The 19,891-nt window shown below is 37.6% G+C and overlaps 1 protein-coding gene across 1 annotated transcript in view; it reads left to right on the top strand.

The window, feature by feature from the left end:
* Positions 1-10,763: 10,763 nt before the first annotated feature.
* CCDC172 (coiled-coil domain containing 172) overlaps positions 10,764-19,891 on the top strand; it is a 36,808-nt gene continuing 27,680 nt past the window's right edge. The window contains exons 1-2 of the mRNA XM_070363564.1: positions 10,764-10,842; positions 11,014-11,099. Of these exons, the coding sequence (XP_070219665.1) occupies positions 10,764-10,842; positions 11,014-11,099 (165 nt within the window). The remainder of the gene's footprint in view (positions 10,843-11,013; positions 11,100-19,891) is intronic.

Raw genomic sequence — 19,891 nt, 5'->3', positions numbered from 1 at the left:
TCGTATACCACCAAGATGGGCTGCCAATCAGATGCTGGGACTGAATAAGGGAAAGACAAGATGCCTGGTCAGTTATAGAAAATATCTTATTAAATAGATGGTACCGAAAGAAAATGGAAAGTAGCTTTCTGACCTCTCTGGTAATCAGCTTACACAGTGAAGCAGGAGATTTGAATCCCCTTATCTACTTGTTGATGAGAATATTATGTTTTATTCACAGCTACAGCCTTCTGGACTGAAATACCATATTTGATGAGTAATAGCATCTTTAAATAAGATAAAGACATCAAAAGAAGAAAATGAAAACATTTAAAATACAACAGTTGCTGAAATAAAATCATCTTTAGGACATACTTCTGACAAGTTCTCTTAGGCTTTATTAATTTCTTCTGAGACTATCCTCATGAATAGTCTGGGTCTTGTGTTCACAACCCTTGTGATTTTTCACTTAAATAAACAGAGTGCAGGATCTCGGCTGTTTTCTGCTTTTCTCTGTTTTCTTACCTTAGAAAAGGAAATGGTAAAGGTACATTATCAAACGGTTTAGGAGACCTGTGCATGTACACATTTTATAAGGAGAATAATGAGATATAACAACTGCAGAATTTCAAGACTGTCAAATTTCAAATGATGATATATACACAGATGCAGTAAGTCTAATATATTGCAATATTTCTTCATTTATTTTCACATATTTAAATTCCTTTTACTCTCTTTATTCATTCCGTTCAACTGTATCCCAGAATTGCTTCGTATTACCTGTTAAATAATCAGTTTATTCTCTGTTTAAACTGTTTCTTAGGGAGCTCTTTTATTTAAATGCTAATTAATTGTTTCCTTTAACCATCTTACAGAGTTTCCATATCCTATTATCAACACATCTGCAATGTCAAATGAAAGGTAAGGTTTATGAGCCATGTAAACTATGATAGAACATTTTGAACTGTCTATGGCATCATGAAGAAAAAATAATGGCAGTGTTTAACTTTTATAGTGTAATACTATTGTACTAAGGCCACTAAATTTATTTTAAATATTGGAAACATAAAGCAATTTTACCCTGATACATGAGCAATTTTTCAAATTATTTTAAGAATATATAGGATTTATGGTTCACTCTATCTACACATGTATATATGAACATTTTCCTTCAAATTTTCTAAAGAGTCACTGTGAATAATTCATAGAAAGTAACAAAAATATTGAAATTTACCTCACATTTCCAAATAGTCACCATGATTAATTCACTGAATTAAATAGAAATTTTCATAAAAATTGCAAAAAGAGATTAGAGTATAATGTATTGATTGTGGGTTTAAATTTGGACTTAATAACTAAGGAGTCAATTATTTACTAAACTGTCATGAACTTATTAGGTAGGCAAAGAATACATTAATGACTAAAATAAATAACTGGTAAGAAAATAAACAAGTAACATATTCCATGTTCCTGGGTAGGAAGAATCAATAATGTGAAAATGACTATACTGCCAAATTCAATCTACAGAATCAATGTTATCCCTACCAAATTACCAATGGCATTTTTCACAGAACTAGAACAAAAAATTTCACAATTCATATGGAAACATGAAAGACCCCAAATAGCCAAGGCAGTCTTGAGAAAGAATAGAGCTGAAAGAATGAACCTTCTTGACTTCAGACTGTACTACAAAGCTGCAGTAATCAAGACAGTAGGGTACCAGTACAAAAACAGAAATATAGACCACTGGAACAAGATAGAGAGCCTGGAAATAAACCCATGCACCTGTGGGCACCTTATTTTTGACAAAGGAGGCAAGAATATACAATGGGGCAATGTTAGCCTCTTTAATAAGTGGTGCAGAGAAAACTGGACAGCTACATTTAAAAGAATGAAATTAGAACCCTTCTGAAATACACTTCCTAAACACAATACACTTCCTAAAAATACCCTTCCTATGCACAAAGATAAATTCAAAATGGATTAAAGACCTAAGTGTAAGACTAGAAACTATAAAACTCTTAGAGGAAAACATAGGCAGAATACTCAATGATATGAATCAAAGCAAGACTCCCTGTGACCCATCTTGTAGAGTAATGGAAATAAAAACAAAAATAAACAAATGGGCCTTGATTAAACTTAAAAGCTTTTGCACAGTAAAGCAAACTATAAACAAAGTGAAAAGACAACCTTCAGAATGGGGGGAAATAATAGCAAAGGAAACAACTGACAAAGAATTGATTTCCAACATATACAAACAGCTCATACAACTCAATACCAGAAAAACAAACGATCTAATCAAAAAGTGGGAAAAAGACCTAAACAGTCATTTCTCCGAAGAAGACTTACAGATGGCTAACAAACACTTGAAAAGATCCTCAACATGGCTCATTATTAGAGAAATGCAAATCAAAACTACAATGAGATACCACCTCACACCAGTCAAAATGGCCATCACCAAAAGTCTACAAACAATAAATGCTAGAGAGGATTTAGAGAAAAGGGAACCCTCTTGCATTGCTGGTGGGAATGTAAATTGATACAGCCACTATGGAAGATGGTATGCTGCTGCTGCTGCTAAGTCGCTTCAGTCGTGTCCGACTCTGTGTGACCCCATACATGGCAGCCCACCAGGCTCCCCCATCCCTGGGATTCTCCAGGCAGGGGCTGCCATTTCCTTCTCCAATGCATGAAAGTGGAAAGTGAAAGTGAAGTTGTTCAGTCGTGTCCGAATCTCTGCGACCCCATGGACTGCAGCCTACCAGGCTCCTCAGTCCAAGGGATTTTCCAGGCAAGAGTACTGGAGTGGGTTGCCATTGCCTTCTCCAAAAGATGGTGTGGGGACTCCTTAAAAACTAGGAATAAAACCACCATATGACCCAGCAATCCCACTCCTAGGCGTATACCCTGAGGAAATCAAAATTGAAAAGGACACATGTACCCCAATGTTCGTTGCAGCACTATTTACAATAGCTAGAGCATGAAATCAACCTAGATGTCCACTGACAGATAAATGGATAAAGAAGCTGTGGTACATATATACAATGGAATATTATTTAGCCATGAAAAGGAACACATTTGAGTCAGTTCTAATGAGGTGAACAAACTTAGAGTGTATTATACAGAGTGAAGTCAGAAAGACAATTATAAATATTGTATACTAAGGCATATATATGGAATTTAGAAAGATGATACTGATGAACTTATTTGCAGGGCAGCAATGGAGAAACAGACATAGAGAACAGACTTATGGACATGGGGAGAGGGGAGGAGAGGGTGAGATATATGAAGAGAGTAACATGGAAAATTACAACACCATATGTAAAATAGATAGCCAATGGGAATTTGCTGTATGACTTAGGGAACTCAAACAGGGGCTCTGTAATAATCTAGAAGGGTGGAATGGGGAGGAAGATGGGAGGGGAGGGAGGGTTCATGGGTGTACCAATGGCTGATTCATGTTGATGCTTGACAGAAAGCAACAAAATTCTTTAGAGCAATTATCCTTCAGTTAAAAGTCTTTTATTTGTCTTTTACTTCTTCCTGTGTAATCCCCAACCACTTAAATTTATTGTCATGGAAACTATAACTTGATATGACCAGATTTCAATTTTCTTGTTTATTCTTCTTTGTAATCACAGATTCTTACTTGCCTTACATATAGAATATATATAGTAAATATTTACGAAGTAAAAGAATTTTACAAGGTGGAGAACAGTGGCTTCAAAGTTCTGTTTTATTTTTGTTTCCTGGGCCTAATAGTCTAATCTCATGTGGAGTAGCCTTCCTGGATCCTGTGCTGGGTTCTGGGCTCTGACAATGTAAAAATCAAGTTCAGTAGCTTTTTTCTTCCAAAAACCTTGGTATTTAATGACTCCTATACGTAGAGTACATCATGAGAAACACTGGGATGGAAGAAGCACAAGCTGAAATCAAGATTGCCAGGAGAAATATCAATAACCTCAGATATGCAGATGACACCACCCTTATGGCAGAAAGTGAAGAGGAACTAAAAAGCCTCTTGATGAAAGTGAAAGAGGAGAGTGAAAAAGTTGACTTAAGGCTCAACATTCAGAAAACTAAGATCATGGCATCTGGTCCCATCACTTCATGGCAAATAGATGGGGAAACAGTGGAGACAGTGTCAGACTTATTTTTGAGGGGCTCCAAAATCACTGCAGATGGTGACTGCAGCCATGAAATTAAAAGATGCTTACTCCTTGGAAGGAAAGTTATGACCAACCTAGGTAGCATATTAAAAAGCAGAGACATTACTTTGCCAACAAAGGTCCATCTAGTCAAGGCTATGTTTTTTCCAGTGGTCATGTATGGATGTTAGAGTTGGACTGTGAAGAAAGCTGAGCACTGAAGAATTGATGCTTTTGAACTGATGTGTTGGAGAAGACTCTTGAGAGTCCCTTGGACTGCAAGGAGGTCCAACCAGTCCATTCTAAACAAGATCAGTCTTGGGTGTTCATTGGAAGGACTGATGCTGAAGCTGAAGCTCCAATACTTTGGCCATCTCATGCAAAGAGTTGACTCATTGGAAAAGACCCTGATGCTGGGAGGGATTGGGGGCAGGGGAGAAGGGGACGACAGAGGATGAGATGGATGGATGGCATCACCGACTCGATGGATGTGAGTCTGAGTGAACTCTGGGAGTTGGTGATGGACAGGGAGGCCTGTCGTGCTGCGATTCATGGGGTTGCAAAGAGTCGGACACAACTGAGCGACTGAACTGAACTGAATATGTTAATTGGGCTTCCCAGGTGGCATCTGTGGTAAAGAACTCACCTGCCAGTGCAGGAGATGAGAGAGACTCAGATTCGATCCCTGGGTCAGGAAGATCCTCTGAAGGAGGGCATGGCAACCCACCCCAGTATACTTGCTTGGAGAATTCCATGGACAGAGGAGCCTGGCGGGCTATGGTCCGTGGGATCACAAAACGTGGGACACAACTGAAGCAACTGAGCACACACACACATGTTAATGGAATTTCTGCAATATATTTTACAACCAAAAAATAGAAGTTTGTTTTTCTTAATCAGTAACAAAGAATTGACAGTTTACTTTCATTTCTGTCTAAAAATGAAAACCTTAAAGCATTTATATTATAGATATGATTTCATCATGTATATGTGAATATATATATATATGTTTGTATATCAGATCAGATCAGATCAGTCACTCAGTCGTGTCCGACTCTTTGCGACCCCATGAATATGTTTGTATATACTCACATATGAATCTATATGTGAGTATATTTGTTTGTCAATACTTACATACGTATATATGCACTTGTGTTTTCTCTACATCTGTCTACCTGTCTCTGCGTGTGTCTCTCTCTGTCTGTCTCTCCTTCCATCTATCTATCTACCTGATTTCCTTAAGGAGGATGGGCTCCTGCAGTAGATAATTGCCTGAGGCCTGCTCTGTACTCTAGTTGTGATACCCTTTCTTCAAACTCTTACTAGAAAGTTCAATATAGAAAAAGATAAAAGAGGAGTTGCTTTAACTGAAGTAGTTGAAAGCCACTGGTGAACAAAACAGATCTTTTATTGGAGCAGAAGGAATTAGGAGGGAGTTCTAGACGTAGCTCTGACATTAATTGCCTGTGCAATGTTGGGAAAATCCATCATCCTCCAGGCCTCAGTGTTAACATCTAAAAAATAAGAGGATTGTGCAAGATCTTTTCTAAAGTCAATTAAACCACTACAAATGCTTTGATTGTAATAGAAATAAATCTTAAAATTAAAAGAATCATAATTCTTTCCCACAACTGAACTTTTAAGGTTTGTTATGGTTTTACTTGCAATCTCCAATAAGAGACGTGAAGTCCTAACCCCCCAATAACTCAGAATGTGACCTTATTTGGAAATAGGGTTGTTACAGATGGAATTAGCTAAGATAAGGTCATACTGAAGTAGGGTAGGCTCTTTATCAAATATGACTGGTGTCCTTATAAGGAGAGAAGAACAGACAAAGAGGCAGGGACACACAGGGAGTCCGCCAAGGAACAATGGACGCAGGGATAGGAGTGATGTATCTGCCAAAGAACTCAGAAGGCCAGAGACTACCGGTGAGGACAGCAAGCTAACAAGAAGCGCAGAAAAGATGCTCCCTCAGAGGGCCTAAAGGAACCAACTCTGTTGACACTTCAATTTCAGACTTCTAGTCTCCAGAACTGTGACAAGATAAATTTCTGTGTTTTTTTAAACCACCCAGTTGTGGTACTCTGTTATAGCAGCTATAGGAATCTAATAAAAATATTAAGAAACTAATATACTTTGTATGTGCTATGTTATGCTCAGTCTCTTCAGTCGTGTCTGACTCTTTGTGACTCCATGGACTGTAGCGTGCCAGGCTCCTCTGTCCATGGGATTCTCCAGACAAGAGTACTAGAGTGGGTTGCCATGCACCACCCTCCACAAGAGGATCTTCCCCATTCAGGGACTGAACCTACATCTCCTGCATCTCTTGCATTGCAGGTGGATTCTTCACCATATAGTTTCATTTCTTAGTTTCATACTAATTTCATTTCTTAGTTTTACGTATTAATATGTAGCTGGTTAAATAAACATTTATAACAAATATGATCCATCTTCAATTATTTTGCTTTATATCACATTTAATTTTAACTTGTAATAGATGCATTGTGTTACTAATCCAAATTCTAGAAATCTGCAAGGTGTCTTAAAAATATGACATTAATTTGTTGATGGTAAGTATTTTTTAGAAAATGTATCTGTCTTGAAATATTAACAGAGATGCTGAAATTGTCTCATTTTCTCCAGCCTTTTATTTTTGGAGGCAGTAGATGAAGTGATTAAGTGTTTGCTTTAAGAGATTATCAGAGTTCAAATCCTGACTCTGTTACTTCTTAGCTAGTATTATATGTGACCTTGGGACAAGACAAGATGAGCTCTCTCTGCCTTGCTTCTCTGATTGTTAACTCGGAAATAATAAAAGCATTGATCTCATCGGACTGTTGGATTGATTATACTAATGAAAGCGTGACAAGGTCTCAAACAGTGGTTGGAACATAGTTGTTAATACATGTTAGCTGTTAGCCTTTCCTTTCTAGTGCTTCTAACCCGTTGCCAGATTGACTGCGTAAAGCAATTCTGATTTAGCTGGTGCCACTCACCAGCTAGCGAACATTACGGGAATCTCCATCACATACATAAAAATGTTAAACACTGTCCAAAAATAGGCATCATCTAAGTTTCTGCTTTTTTTCTCCCTTACATGCTATCTACTGAAGTTTTATCCTCCTTTAAAATCCAGCTCGTATTTTATTTCCTTCTGAAAAGTCTTCCCAGATCACCTACGTCAGACATTCTTTTCCTCCCTGCCATATTTCCATCACATCAGCGTGAAGCTCTCATACACAGCCTACCAGGAGTCATGCCTGCTATGTCCCATTTGATAGATTATGACCTCCAGGAGGGCAGGGCCTGTATCTTATAATTTTGTATCCCCCATAGTAGTTACCAGAGATTTTACACTTAGTAGATACTCAATAAATGGTTGTTAAACTTGGTTGAACCCACATTTTTTTTTTCTTTTTGGCAGATGCCCTAAGAAAATCATAAAACAAATGAATTACTTTTCTTCTTTTCATTGCAATATATATGCCCTGGGCTAGTGGATATTTGCAAGCCTGGTTTAGAACTTAGGGAAGTCATCAATCTAAGAAAGGAAAGGAAATGCATTTTAAATCACAAGAGCAATATAGCCCCATATAAGGCCTTCTAGCAAAGCAATTATCGATGGCTCAATAACCCAGGTGCTAGTGTTATTATGAACAAAAATATGAGGTTGAGAGGCAGTGAGTGATCTCAACTTTTATATTCCATAGGTACGCAATTCAGTGAAACATGTACAGATGGAAAGTTTAGATCTGAGAATCATATGTGGGTATCATAACACAAATAATTGGCTTTCTTTCTAAAGAACATCTGTTTAAACATCTGAAAGCAGTTGTTTATACTGCTGCCAAGATGCTGAAAAATATAATAATTCTCCAATGAGGTTAGAATATCCGGGGGAAGAAAAATACTTTTTATGTAGTTCTATTTTTATTAAATCCTGTTGTTGTTTCTCTAATATGGCACATAGGATATGCTCAATAATATTTGTTGAATGAATAGCAGAGAGTCATTAAACAGTTGTTGAATGAATCATCTTTCTTTTTAGGTTTTAATATATATTTTCAGAAAATAGAATGCCCTAGTTTTGCCATGTCACATATAATTTTTATTTGGCATAAATTTAAGTAATGCTACTCTTGCTCTAAACATTATAGAATGTAATTAGCATGCATATCTATAAGAAAAAATATCTTAACACTACGGAAAATGTTTTAATAAAGCTTGATACAGGACAGCAATATCTTAATATGTTACTTTCACTCATTATTATGAAACACTTTTAAGAATTGTGACCTTGCATAATTGTGTTTGTGCCTATAAATAAAATGAAAAATCCTGCTAAAGCCTATAGGTGTGATACCTCTAAGAAGACTCAAACTTGGGATTTAAAAGCACAAAAATATTCTGAGAGGTGAAGAAGACTACAAAAGATGAAAAAGCCATATTTCCCATGCCCCTTCCCCAGAATTTCCAGCGGTGTTCTCTTCCATACTCCTGTGTGACTAAGGCGACGCTCCCTAAAGTCTGCCCAAATTTTTCTCTGCCAAGTTTTAGCACAGAAAGAGCATGTTAAATAATAAATGTGAGTTTGAGTGTAACTAATAAAATTAGAATGCTAAAGAGCAGCATGCTTTTGAAAACCAGCCCCCTTGTGAGGATGCTCCCACTGCAAGTCCACAGGAAATCATTCTGAAGGGGGTGATATTAATTAGTAATATAATTTATCTTCTGGAAGCCCTTTCCTTTGATGATTGCTGTGGCATAGTTCATAAGCCTCCAAACGAGTGCTCAAAGAAAAATGGTTCACACCACAATTTCAGCTTTGTTTTCCATCGCTGAACAGATAAAAGTCAAATTTATGTCAATATATGTAAATTTTACACATGCATCCATATGACGGAAGACTATGAAGTTCTAAAAATGTATTAATAAAAGAGTTTTCAATGAAATGGTAAAATGCTTGTGCTGTAATAAGAAGGAAAAAGAGCAGAATCCAAAATCAAATTCATGGCCTCTGATCTCAGAGCTTGCTCTGCTACATACTAGATGTGCAATCTTGCAAAATACTTAACTTCTGTGCCTCAGTTTCCTCAACTATGCTCTGAAGGTAATAGTAAAAATCATCTCAAAAGGGCTTACAGTGTTCAGAATAGTACCTGGCAAATACTCAACAGATAATAACTATTATTATTACTTATTCACCATGCATTTGTAAAGAAAAAATGCAAATGCATGGTGAGGAATTACCTGAAGGGCAATAACCAAAACATTATTAACATTTGCTTCTGAATGATATATTTATGGGAAATTATTTTCTACTTCATTACACTTTTTAGTATGTGTTTTTTATAATAAAGTTTAAAAATTAAGTTTTTGCATACAAGTCTTGAAAAAAGGTTAACATTTATAACCAATTATGCTATAGCATTATTGAAATTTTAATTAAGTTTATTATACAAATGATGTGACAGAATTTACATTTACCATTTTTTACTTAATATTAAATACATTTCATTAAAGTTTAGCCACTTTGAATTTAACATTTAGACAGAAAGTCAAATGTTTATTATAATCTTAATATTTTGACCTACTGAAACTAAAAATATTTTATTTTTAATATAAAAATCCCATACCAAAGTCCCAAAGGTGCCTTTCATGTTTAAGCTTTAATTAGCAACCACTTTGGTCTCTGACACATATTACGCAGATATTGAAGTGTTAATATTACCACAGCTTGATTACAAAAGGCAGTGATTAATTTAAAAGCAGACAAAAAAGATATGCCCTGATTACAAAGGAATGATTAAGGCGAATGTCAGACATTGTACATTTATAGCAGTCTTTCCCATCGTCAAATGATAAAACTTTGCAAAAGTTTATATTTAGAATCACAGGCACTTTGTACTTTATTATAAGACTGGGTTTGTGCCTTGGAGACAGATCATTCCAACTCCCAGGACGACCTAAAGACTGTTGGGGGCCACATTGCCAGAGCGGAACCAAGCAAAACAACTGAATGCGCGTAATGGGCCCAACGAGACACCGTAGGCTCAGGTCCCAGAGAACCCCGCGAGGTGAGGCCTTCTGCTAGGTGTGCAGCCCACTATATTGTTGCAAGTACGTATTTTGCTGAGAGATTGCTTTGAGGACTTTCTATTTGAGACTGGGCATTGCGGAGCAGGGAAATGAGAGGCAAAGCCCGAGCCCAGAAAGGGCTGCTGTCCAAACTGCTCCAAAGCTCAGGCCTCGGTGACTCCATTTTTTTTTTCTCCACCCCCAACGAGAACGAAAAAGAACCCCGCACAGGGGCCAAGGCCTTGTCTGAGGGGAGCTGCGCTCAGCCAGAGGAACAAGGCAGTTTGAGACAGGTCACAGGAGAAACGAAGGCGCACAGAAGGGAAAAAAAGTCTGTCCAACTTGAGGCCCTGGAGCCTTGGGCCTCACCTCACCCCGTAGGGGCCCCGTCCTTGTTGGGCTGGGGGCGGGGGAAAGACAGGCCGGGGACAGGCCTCTGGAGGCCGAACCAGAAATGACCCTGGAATCAGGCTTCTTTCTGCTTTCCAGGATCCTCAGACTCGGTTATAAAATATTTTAAGGACGAAGACGGGAGCGGCAGGAGCGCGGCCTGAGATGAGTCTGGAGTCTTTGTTCCAGCACATCATATTCTCCGAGCACCAGGCAGAGGAGAGTCGCCGCTTGATGCGGGAAGGTCAGGGACTCTGCTGTTTGAGTTGGGGGCTTGGAGCCGGAGGGAAGGCCGGGGGCAGTGGGCAGGGTAGTGAGGGGTCGGGGAAAGACAGCCGAAAGGTGTCTTATCACAGGCCCCAGAATAGGGACTCCAGAGAGATGGACGTGTTTAAGCATTTAATTTTTATTACAGTAAGGTCGGAAATAAACAGATGTCGTGAGAAAATTAAGAAAGCAGCAGAGCAGCTGAATAAAGAGAAAATCCAGTTGGAATCTAAGGTATTGACATGCAGAACTTGCTCATTATCACTTGAAAAGGTGTTTTTATTTGACTTTTTGAGAATTTGATACTATTTAACTAGTTGTCCTTCCCTGTGGTGATTATGATAAAGAATCCTCCGGCCAGTGCAGGAGACCCACGAGATGCAGGTTGGATCCCTTGGTGGGGAAGATCCCTTCCAGGAGGAAATGGCAACCTACTCCAGTATTCTTGCCTGGAGAATCCCATGGACAGAGGAGCCCGGTGGGCTACAGTCCATGGGGTCACAAAGAATCGGACATGTATGAACATGTACAAAGACACACAGACTCACACAGACTCACACACAAACACACACGCACCCACCCACCATCATGAAGCATGCTACTATGTTAGTGAGTGTTCCATGCTGTCTGGTAATATTTAAAGTTCTGAATCTGGTGACACCTTCCACCCTAACATGAATTTGTCCTATAGAAACCAGTGTAAGTCATGAAGAATTCATGGTCCGTGTTGTGGAATGGTTAACGTTTCAAAAGAGCATAATGCCATTGGAAAAAGAATGATTCAATTAAGTAGTTGGTGTGGGAAATAAGTTTAGAAGAATAAATAATTTAAGAAGTGTGTTGTGTTGATGAAACAATTGAATGTAACTTTCAAAGGAATCTCTACCTTTTTTATTATAATGACTTTCTTTTTTTCACATTTTATTTTAATTGGAAGATAATTGCTTTACAATATTGTATTGGCCTCTGCCATATATTAACATGATTCAGCCACGGGTACAAATATGTCCCCTCCCTCTGGAACCCTCCTTGCATCTTACCATTTATTTTTCAGTTTTCTGCCACATTTTGGAATGTCTTTCATCCAGAGGAATCATTTTTTTTCACTAGCATTCAGTCTTTTCTGCAGCATTTGTAAAGTTCTGTTATTTTACACAGAAACAAAGGAATCTGATGATATCTTCAAGGTGGATTTTGAAATGTGGATAGCATTTTGGAGAGGCAGAGTGAAGTATAATAGTAAGAGAAAAGTATTTGAAGCAGGGGGGGAATATGAACAAAAGGGAGGCACAGGCAAGGCATTTGTGGAGAGAAATCTCTCAAAGCAGGGGTTGATGCCTGGGAATAGGAAGAAACCATTGCAGGATTTTGATTAGGGAATGGTGTGATAAAAGTGGGTTTTGGAAGATCTCTCTGAGCTCTGGGAGGATGGGAACTAAGCACATCATCCAAATAGGTCACCCATAGCCTTGCTATGAGTGGAGGGCAGACACCCATACAAAAATATTTATCCAGCTCCTAAAGATAAATTATATGAGCAGTGTGCAATGGGAAATCTGTTTGACGAAGTCTGTTGGCTAAAATAAGTCAAATAGGCTTAACACTGTGAGAAATTTCCAGTTCTCTTTTTGGATAAAATAATCATAGATTCTTTCTTCACCTCTCAAGCTTCTTTAGTTCTTCCTTTCTTGTTCAAACACCACCCGAGAGCCCTCCCTTGTACATCTTGGAAAGATTGTTTTTATTGTAGCATTTGGGATATCACCTTATCATTAAACAGAGCATACTTGTATTTGTGTTTGTATCCCTCATTCTTTTGTGGGCAATGTATTTGGAATTTTTTTCTTAACCATCTTTTATTCCCACAGCCTGTATTCCATAACACACAGTATACATTAGTGTTTTGAATGAATGAGTACTAAAGGGAGATAATAGGGAGAGTTCAGTTCAGTCGCCCAGTTATGTCTCTTTGCGACCCCATGGACTGCAGCATGCCAGGTTTCCCTGTCCATCACCAACTCCCGGAGCTTGGTCAAACTCATGTCCATCGAGTCGGTGATGCCATCCACCATCTCATCCTCTGTCAGCCCCTTCTCCTCCTGCCTTCAGTCTTTCCCAGCATCAGGGTCTTTTCCAGTGAGTCAATTCTTCGCATCAAATGTCCAAAGTATTGGAGTTTCAGCTTCAGCATCAGTCCTTCTAATGAATATTCAGGATGTACTGTCTTTTAAAATAGAATTTGGAAATATGGTTCAGTGAGACCTTAGGTCCTATTTTGCCTGTGAGTAGTAGATAAACTAACTGCTAAAAATAATTCTAAAAGCTGATGGCATGGGCAAAGTTTTGAGAATGTCATGGTGTAGCTTAATTTCCTCTTTAAAAATAATTAAGATACTTTCAAAATTGTTAACTAGAAGCTAATACAAGTAATAGGCAAAACATATGGAATTAAGTAATGCATATCTAACACTTATTGCACACTTACTGTATTTTGGGCACTGTTCTAGATGCTTCCCTTGTATTAACTCTTTTAATCCTGCCGGGAATACTGTGATGAGGCAACATCATTAATTCCCCTTTTTGGGGGAGGAAAAAGAGAGGTTAAATGACTTGTTCATGGTATATAATTTAAAAACAAATGACAATAATGAAAGTAGTAATTGAGTAATGACAGTGTATTTTATTAAAACATTTTTTAAAGCTCATCTTAAACTTTTTTCTTCATGGAATTCATGTATAATAGGGTCTGAAGCTTTTGCATCTAGTCTAGGGCAGTATTTTTAAAAGGATAGTGATGTAAGTTTTTGTGCAAATATGTATTTCCTGGATTGGCAAAAATATTGACCTAGCAGATAACAACTGTTAAGAAAAAAAAGGTTTATTCTTGAATATTTTTAGAAAAATAGTAAGTTTACTCTTTGTAATATTTTCTCAGTTAAAAGCCTATTTTGCTGAAAATGGAAATATAGTTTGTTGATATATACACATACATAAAAAGCTGATTCAAATAATTTTATTTGAGAGAAGAAAGAGCAAATCCCTAGCATTGCTTGGAAACATTTGCTGAAATTACTAATTAATATAGGCTCATGAATGCACATTGCTTTTTAATCAGCTCATATATGTGGGTAATAATACAATTGCTTTTACTAATACAATTAACATATGTGGTTCACAGTTCATACAGTACTAATTTATAACTGAAATAATTTGATTTATTATATAGTCAACATGGGGTGTGTGTGTGTGTATATAAAGATCTTTAAAGTGGAACCACAATTACAATGTAAATGACGAATGGGAAGAACTGAAGAAGTAATCATAAATTGATTTCTTGTTTCTTTTATTCTCAGAGTTAATTATATGTCTGCCAATAACAATGAAAATATATTTACTTGCATATTTGACTTGGCATTTATTGACCAATTTATCAAGTAGAAGCAGCATAAGGAGAAACTAGAACATAATTTGAATAGGCCAAGTGGTTGAGCTATTTGCACAGTGATACATTCAGAAAGTATTTTGGGCATTTATTTTGGAAGTTGCTTGTGGTCAAAAAATGAATTCAGGAAGTATAGTATTTATATTTTTCTGTTCTGTAAAACCCAAGTAGCATGTAATTAGAACTTGAATGATAGCATTTGCTTTTCAGGGCTCAATGAGTACTTTAAAATATATGGTTGCAAAAGTCTCAGATTATGTAGTATGAGTACTTTGTGAATTGGAGAACTATGATATGCCTGGTTAGGTTTGGTAATGTGAAAACAGAAAGACAAGAACATGCTCTGGATTTGTGTTAATGCTTACCAATACCTATAGCTTTTGATCATCAAGGAAAGGTTTTATAATATTGATGACAGGAAAAATCAAAATTAGGGACTCGAGGACATTTGTTGTTTTTTTTAAGCATCTGAAAGAGGTTTTCTTTTAAAAATAGTAGTATATGGTTAAAATTGGGACATTTTAATCTTTAGAAACATATTACAAAAAACCTAACATAAATCCATCTTCCCTCAAGAGGAAGTAAATGGAGGAAAATCTGAGGCAGTTTTACTTTTTTCTTCTTCCAGTTTTAATCTATTACATAAACATCATAACACTAATGAAATAATATTTCATGAATTTTTAAAAGAAAATGGTATTGAAATAAACAAGTAACTTAAGGTGGCTTCATTTACTTCTTTACTTCAGAATGTATGCTTTCATTTTTTCTCAATTGATAAAAATTATGAACTCTCCTAGAACAGCAGGCAGAGTCTTAATCTGTTAGGACTGATGCTATGGCTGAAACTCCAATACTTTGGCCACCTGATGCAAAGAACTGACTTATTGGAAAAAACCCTGATGCTGGGAAAGATTGAAGGCAGGAGAAGAAGGGGATGACAGAGGATAAGATGATTGGATGGCATCACCGACTCAATGGACATGAGTTTGAGCAAGCTCTGGGAGTTGGTGATGGACAAGGAAGCCTGGCATGCTGCAGTCCATGGGATCGCAAAGAGTCTGACACAATTGAGTGACTGAACTGAACTCTATTACCTAATTAGGGAAAGAACAAATCACAAATTATTATCATTTATAATAATGAAGCTGTGTAATTAAGATTTTTCCCCTTTTTAAGAAGTTTAATCAAAAATTTGTATACTACTTATGTTTCATTTTATTGTTGATGAAAAGTTGCTTAAAACATAGATAAAAGAAAGGCATTTCTTTTCTCCAATTAACATTTGTTTAAATAACAATACATTTGAATTATTTAATCTTAATTTTGAAAAATAAAGTTCAAATTCTCCTTACCATAGTTTAATATATACCTGTAGCTGTGTTAATCGTGACCAAGACACTTTTGAGGGTTCAGTTCAGTTCAGTGACTCAGTCGTGTCCAACTCTTTACGACCCCATGAATCGCAGCATGCCAGGCTTCCCTGTCCATCACCAACTCCTGGAGTTTACCCACACTCATGTCCATCAAGTTGGTGATGCCATCCAGCCATCTCATCCTCTGTCGACCCCTTCTGCCTCCAATCCCTCCCAGCATCAGGGTCTTTTCCAATGAGTCAACTCTTCGCAAGCTTCAGCTTCAGCATCAGTCCTTCCAGTGAACACCCAGGACTGATCTCCTTTAGGATGGACTGGTTGGATCTCCTTGCAGTCCAAGGGACTCTCAAGAGTCTTCTCCAATACCACAGTTCAAAAAGATCAATTCTTCGGCGCTTTTGAGGGAAGTTATACTTAATTGCTTTTAATCTCTGACCTTTCCACATGAAATTACCAAGTTCTCTTGTCTTAAACATGTGTAGCTGATTTTTTAAAGTTGTCATAGAAGTTTAGGTATATTTCCCCTTTTTTATTCACCTTGGTCAGTTGTATAAGTCCATGTCCTTCTTGGAGCGGGGTATGGCAACTCACTCCAGTATTCTTGCCTGGAGAATCCCATGGACAGAGGAGCCTGGCGGACTACAGTCCATGGGGGTCACTGAATCTGGAGTTTCTTGTATGAAAAATAATTTTTCTTTCACATCCAAGGTACCTCATAATTGATGGTTTGATGGATGTCCTCTTCACTCCCCAGTGCTGCTTCTAGGACATTATTTCTCTACTTGCTTGTGGTGGTTAATCCTGTATTCTAGACTCTGCCAACTTTCCTCCCTGCTCTTTTCTGTCATTTTACTCACTCACTGGGTAATCTCCCTTGTTCTTTAGAATTTGGCACCTGGCTCTCAGGCTTCCACTCTATCTCAGCTCTTGCCAGCATCTTGTATGATGTCATTGTCTATGTACTCTTCAGCTACCTTCCTGACCTGTTGGTTCTTTGGTCTCCACATGTTCAGTGACCTTATTCTTCATTCTATCTCAGCTTCCTATTTCCAGAATTATATTCTGGGTGAGTCGATTATTTACTACTATGCCAACACTCAGGAAATTCTAGGAGACATTTGATCCAATGTATATATACATGGATGTTGGCTTTAGTCTCAGTTGAGACCTCCACACTGCCTGGAAAACTGCTGCATTTCTCTTTCTCAGTCTCTGCAGTGACTGTTGTAAACCTTTTACTCTCATGTATTTTGTCCTTCTTCTGAACTACTTAACTGTCATGATAACTTTGCTTTGTGATAAAAAAAAAAAACAACCTATAAAAGTTACATAAGCATGATACCATTTAAAAACACACAGCCCAAATAATGCATCTTGTAAGGGATTTATATGTATATAGTGAAATTATAGTGCTGTACATAGGAATGATAATAGCACATCAACTTAATGATTATCTCTGATGGGAGTAGAAGACAAATGTAATCAGGGAAGGATATACAGGGTATTTCAGCTGTATCTATAATGTTTTATTTCTTAAGCTGGGGAACATAACTGTGAGATTACTTTAAAAAATAAAGATATGTCTTAAAAGTTGCAGAGTGGTGGCTTTTAGTCCATTCAAAAGGTTGTGCAACCATCACTATCTGAGCCCAGAATATTTTCATCACCCCAAAAAGAAACTGTACCCATATTAGTCACTCCTTCATTTCCCTCAAACCTCATGAGCTCTCAGTCACCACTAGTCTACTTTCTGTGTCTGGACATTTCATGTAAGTGTAATCATACAATAATGGCCTTTTATGGCTGTCTTCTTTCACTTAGCATGTTTTCAGGATTCATCCATGTTATAGCATGTGTCTGTACTTGATTCTTTTTAATGGCTGAATAATATTCCATCATATGGATGCACTTTGTTTATCCATTCATCAGTTGATGGACATTGGGTTATTTCCACGTTTTAGCTATTGTGAGTAATGGTGCTGTGAACATTTGTGTACAAGTTTTTGTACGAACATTACATTTCAGTTCTCTTGGGTATTCCACCTAGGGGTAGAATTTCTTGGTCATATGGTTAATTATAGGTTTAACTTTTTGAGGAAATACCAAGTTTTCTGCAGTGGCAGTTTTACATTGCCACCAGGAATATATGAAGGTTCCAGTTTTTCTATATACTCACCATCACTTGCTTTCTTGGAATTTTTGGTTTGTTTGATAGCCATCTTAGGGGCTGGGAGGTGGTAGTTCATTGTGGTTTGTATTTCCAGTTTCCTAATGAGATTAATATTGGACATTTTTTCAGGTGCTTATTGGCCATTTTGCAAATATATTTTCTAGATGGCCTACTTAATTAATAGTCATATAATTGGTTGCAGTTCTTTTATGGGAGGGTCTTGTCTCTGAGAAGTAGTAATCTTTCTCTATATTAATATAACTGAAATGATTTTATTTCTAAATGAAGTAAAATATTATTACATATAACATTTGTTGGACTCCTTTTTCTCAGCTTTGTTTTCATGATCTTAAGAAAATCTGAGTAATATTTCATGGTAATAGCAGTATAGAGCAAACCATATAACAGTATGCCAGATAGCCTTTCTATTTGCAAATGCGTATAAATCACAAACATTGCACATTTCCTGGCTTGGATCCATGAAGTGGAGAATCTACTGCATTGTTTCTAATTGTTAAATCTACTAGTGTGCTTCTATTCCTTTTTTAAAAAGAGCTGCTGCTAAGTCACTTCAGTTGTGTCTGACTCTGTGCGACCCCAGAGACGGCAGCCCACCAGGCTCCCCTGTCCCTGGGATTCTGCAGGCAAGAACACTGGAGTGGGTTGCCATTTCCTTCTCCAATGCATGAAAGTGAAAAGGGAAAGGGAAGTCGCTCAGTCGTATCTGACTCTTCACGACCCCATGGACTGCAGCCCACCAGGCTCCTCCGCCCATGGGATTTTTCCAGGCAAGAGTACTGGAGTGGGGTGCCATCGCCTTCTCCCATTAAAAAGAGCTACTCTAAATAAATTGTTTACCCTGAAATGTTAGAAGCATTTTAAACAGGAAAGAAAAGAAATACTTCTTTTCCAGGAACTGAGACAATGATCTTCTAATTAAAGACAGTAAGTTTGTGGCTAAGTATGCAGAAAGTATGAGATTAACATTGAGTTTGCTAGCCTCCTAAGAATATACAGCACAAAAGAATACCTCTTAAAAAGTTTACCTTTTGATTTGTGATTTCCTGGAAAATCAATTAGCTATGCTCTTCACTTCTGTTATTCATTCACTCAACAAACATTCATTGAACAACTCTTAAATGAAAAGCAAAGGGAAAAGGAAAAATATAAGCGTCTGAATGCAGAGTTCCAAAGAATAGCAAGAAGAGATAAGAAAGCCTTCTTCAGAGATCAATGCAGAGAAATAGAGGAAAACAACAGAATGGGAAAGACTAGAGATCTCTTCAAGAAAATTAGAGATACCAAGGGAACATTTCATGCAAAGATGGGCTTGATAAAGGACAGAAATGGTATGGACCTAACAGAAGCAGAAGATATTAGGAAGAGATGGCAAGAATATACAGAACTGTACAAAAAAGATCTTCACGACCCAGATAATCACGATGGTGTGATCACTGACCTAGAGCCAGATCCTGGAATGTGAAGTCAAGTGGGCCTTAGGAAGCATCACTACGAACAAAGCTAGTGGAAGTGATGGAATTCCAGTTGAGCTATTCCAAATCCTGAAAGATGATGCTGTGAAAGTGCTGCACTCAATATGCCAGCAAATTTGGAAAACTCAGCAGTGGCCACAGGACTGGAAAAGGTCAGTTTTCATTCCAATCCCAAAGAAAGGCAATGCTAAAGAATGCTCAAACTACCGCACAATTGCACTCATCTCACACGCTAGTAAAGTAATGCTCAAAATTCTCCAAGCCAGGCTTCAGCAATATGTGAACCATGAACTTCCTGATGTTCAAGCTGGTTTTAGAAAAGGCAGAGGAACCAGAGATCAAATTGCCAACATCCGCTGGATCATGGAAAAAGCAAGAGAGTTCCAGAAAAGCATCTATTTCTGCTTTATTGACTATGCCAGAGCCTTTGACTGTGTGGATCACAATAAACTGTGGAAAATTCTGAAAGAGATGAGAATACCAGCCCACCTGATCTGCCTCTTGAGAAATCTGTATGCAGGTCAGGAAGCAACAGTTAGAACTGG

The sequence above is a fragment of the Bos mutus genome, chromosome 26 (genome assembly GCF_027580195.1).
Source record: "Bos mutus isolate GX-2022 chromosome 26, NWIPB_WYAK_1.1, whole genome shotgun sequence".
Taxonomy (NCBI): Eukaryota; Metazoa; Chordata; class Mammalia; order Artiodactyla; family Bovidae; genus Bos; species Bos mutus.
Note: the sequence above shows the minus strand (reverse complement) of the source record. Positions and strands in the feature narration are given on the sequence as shown.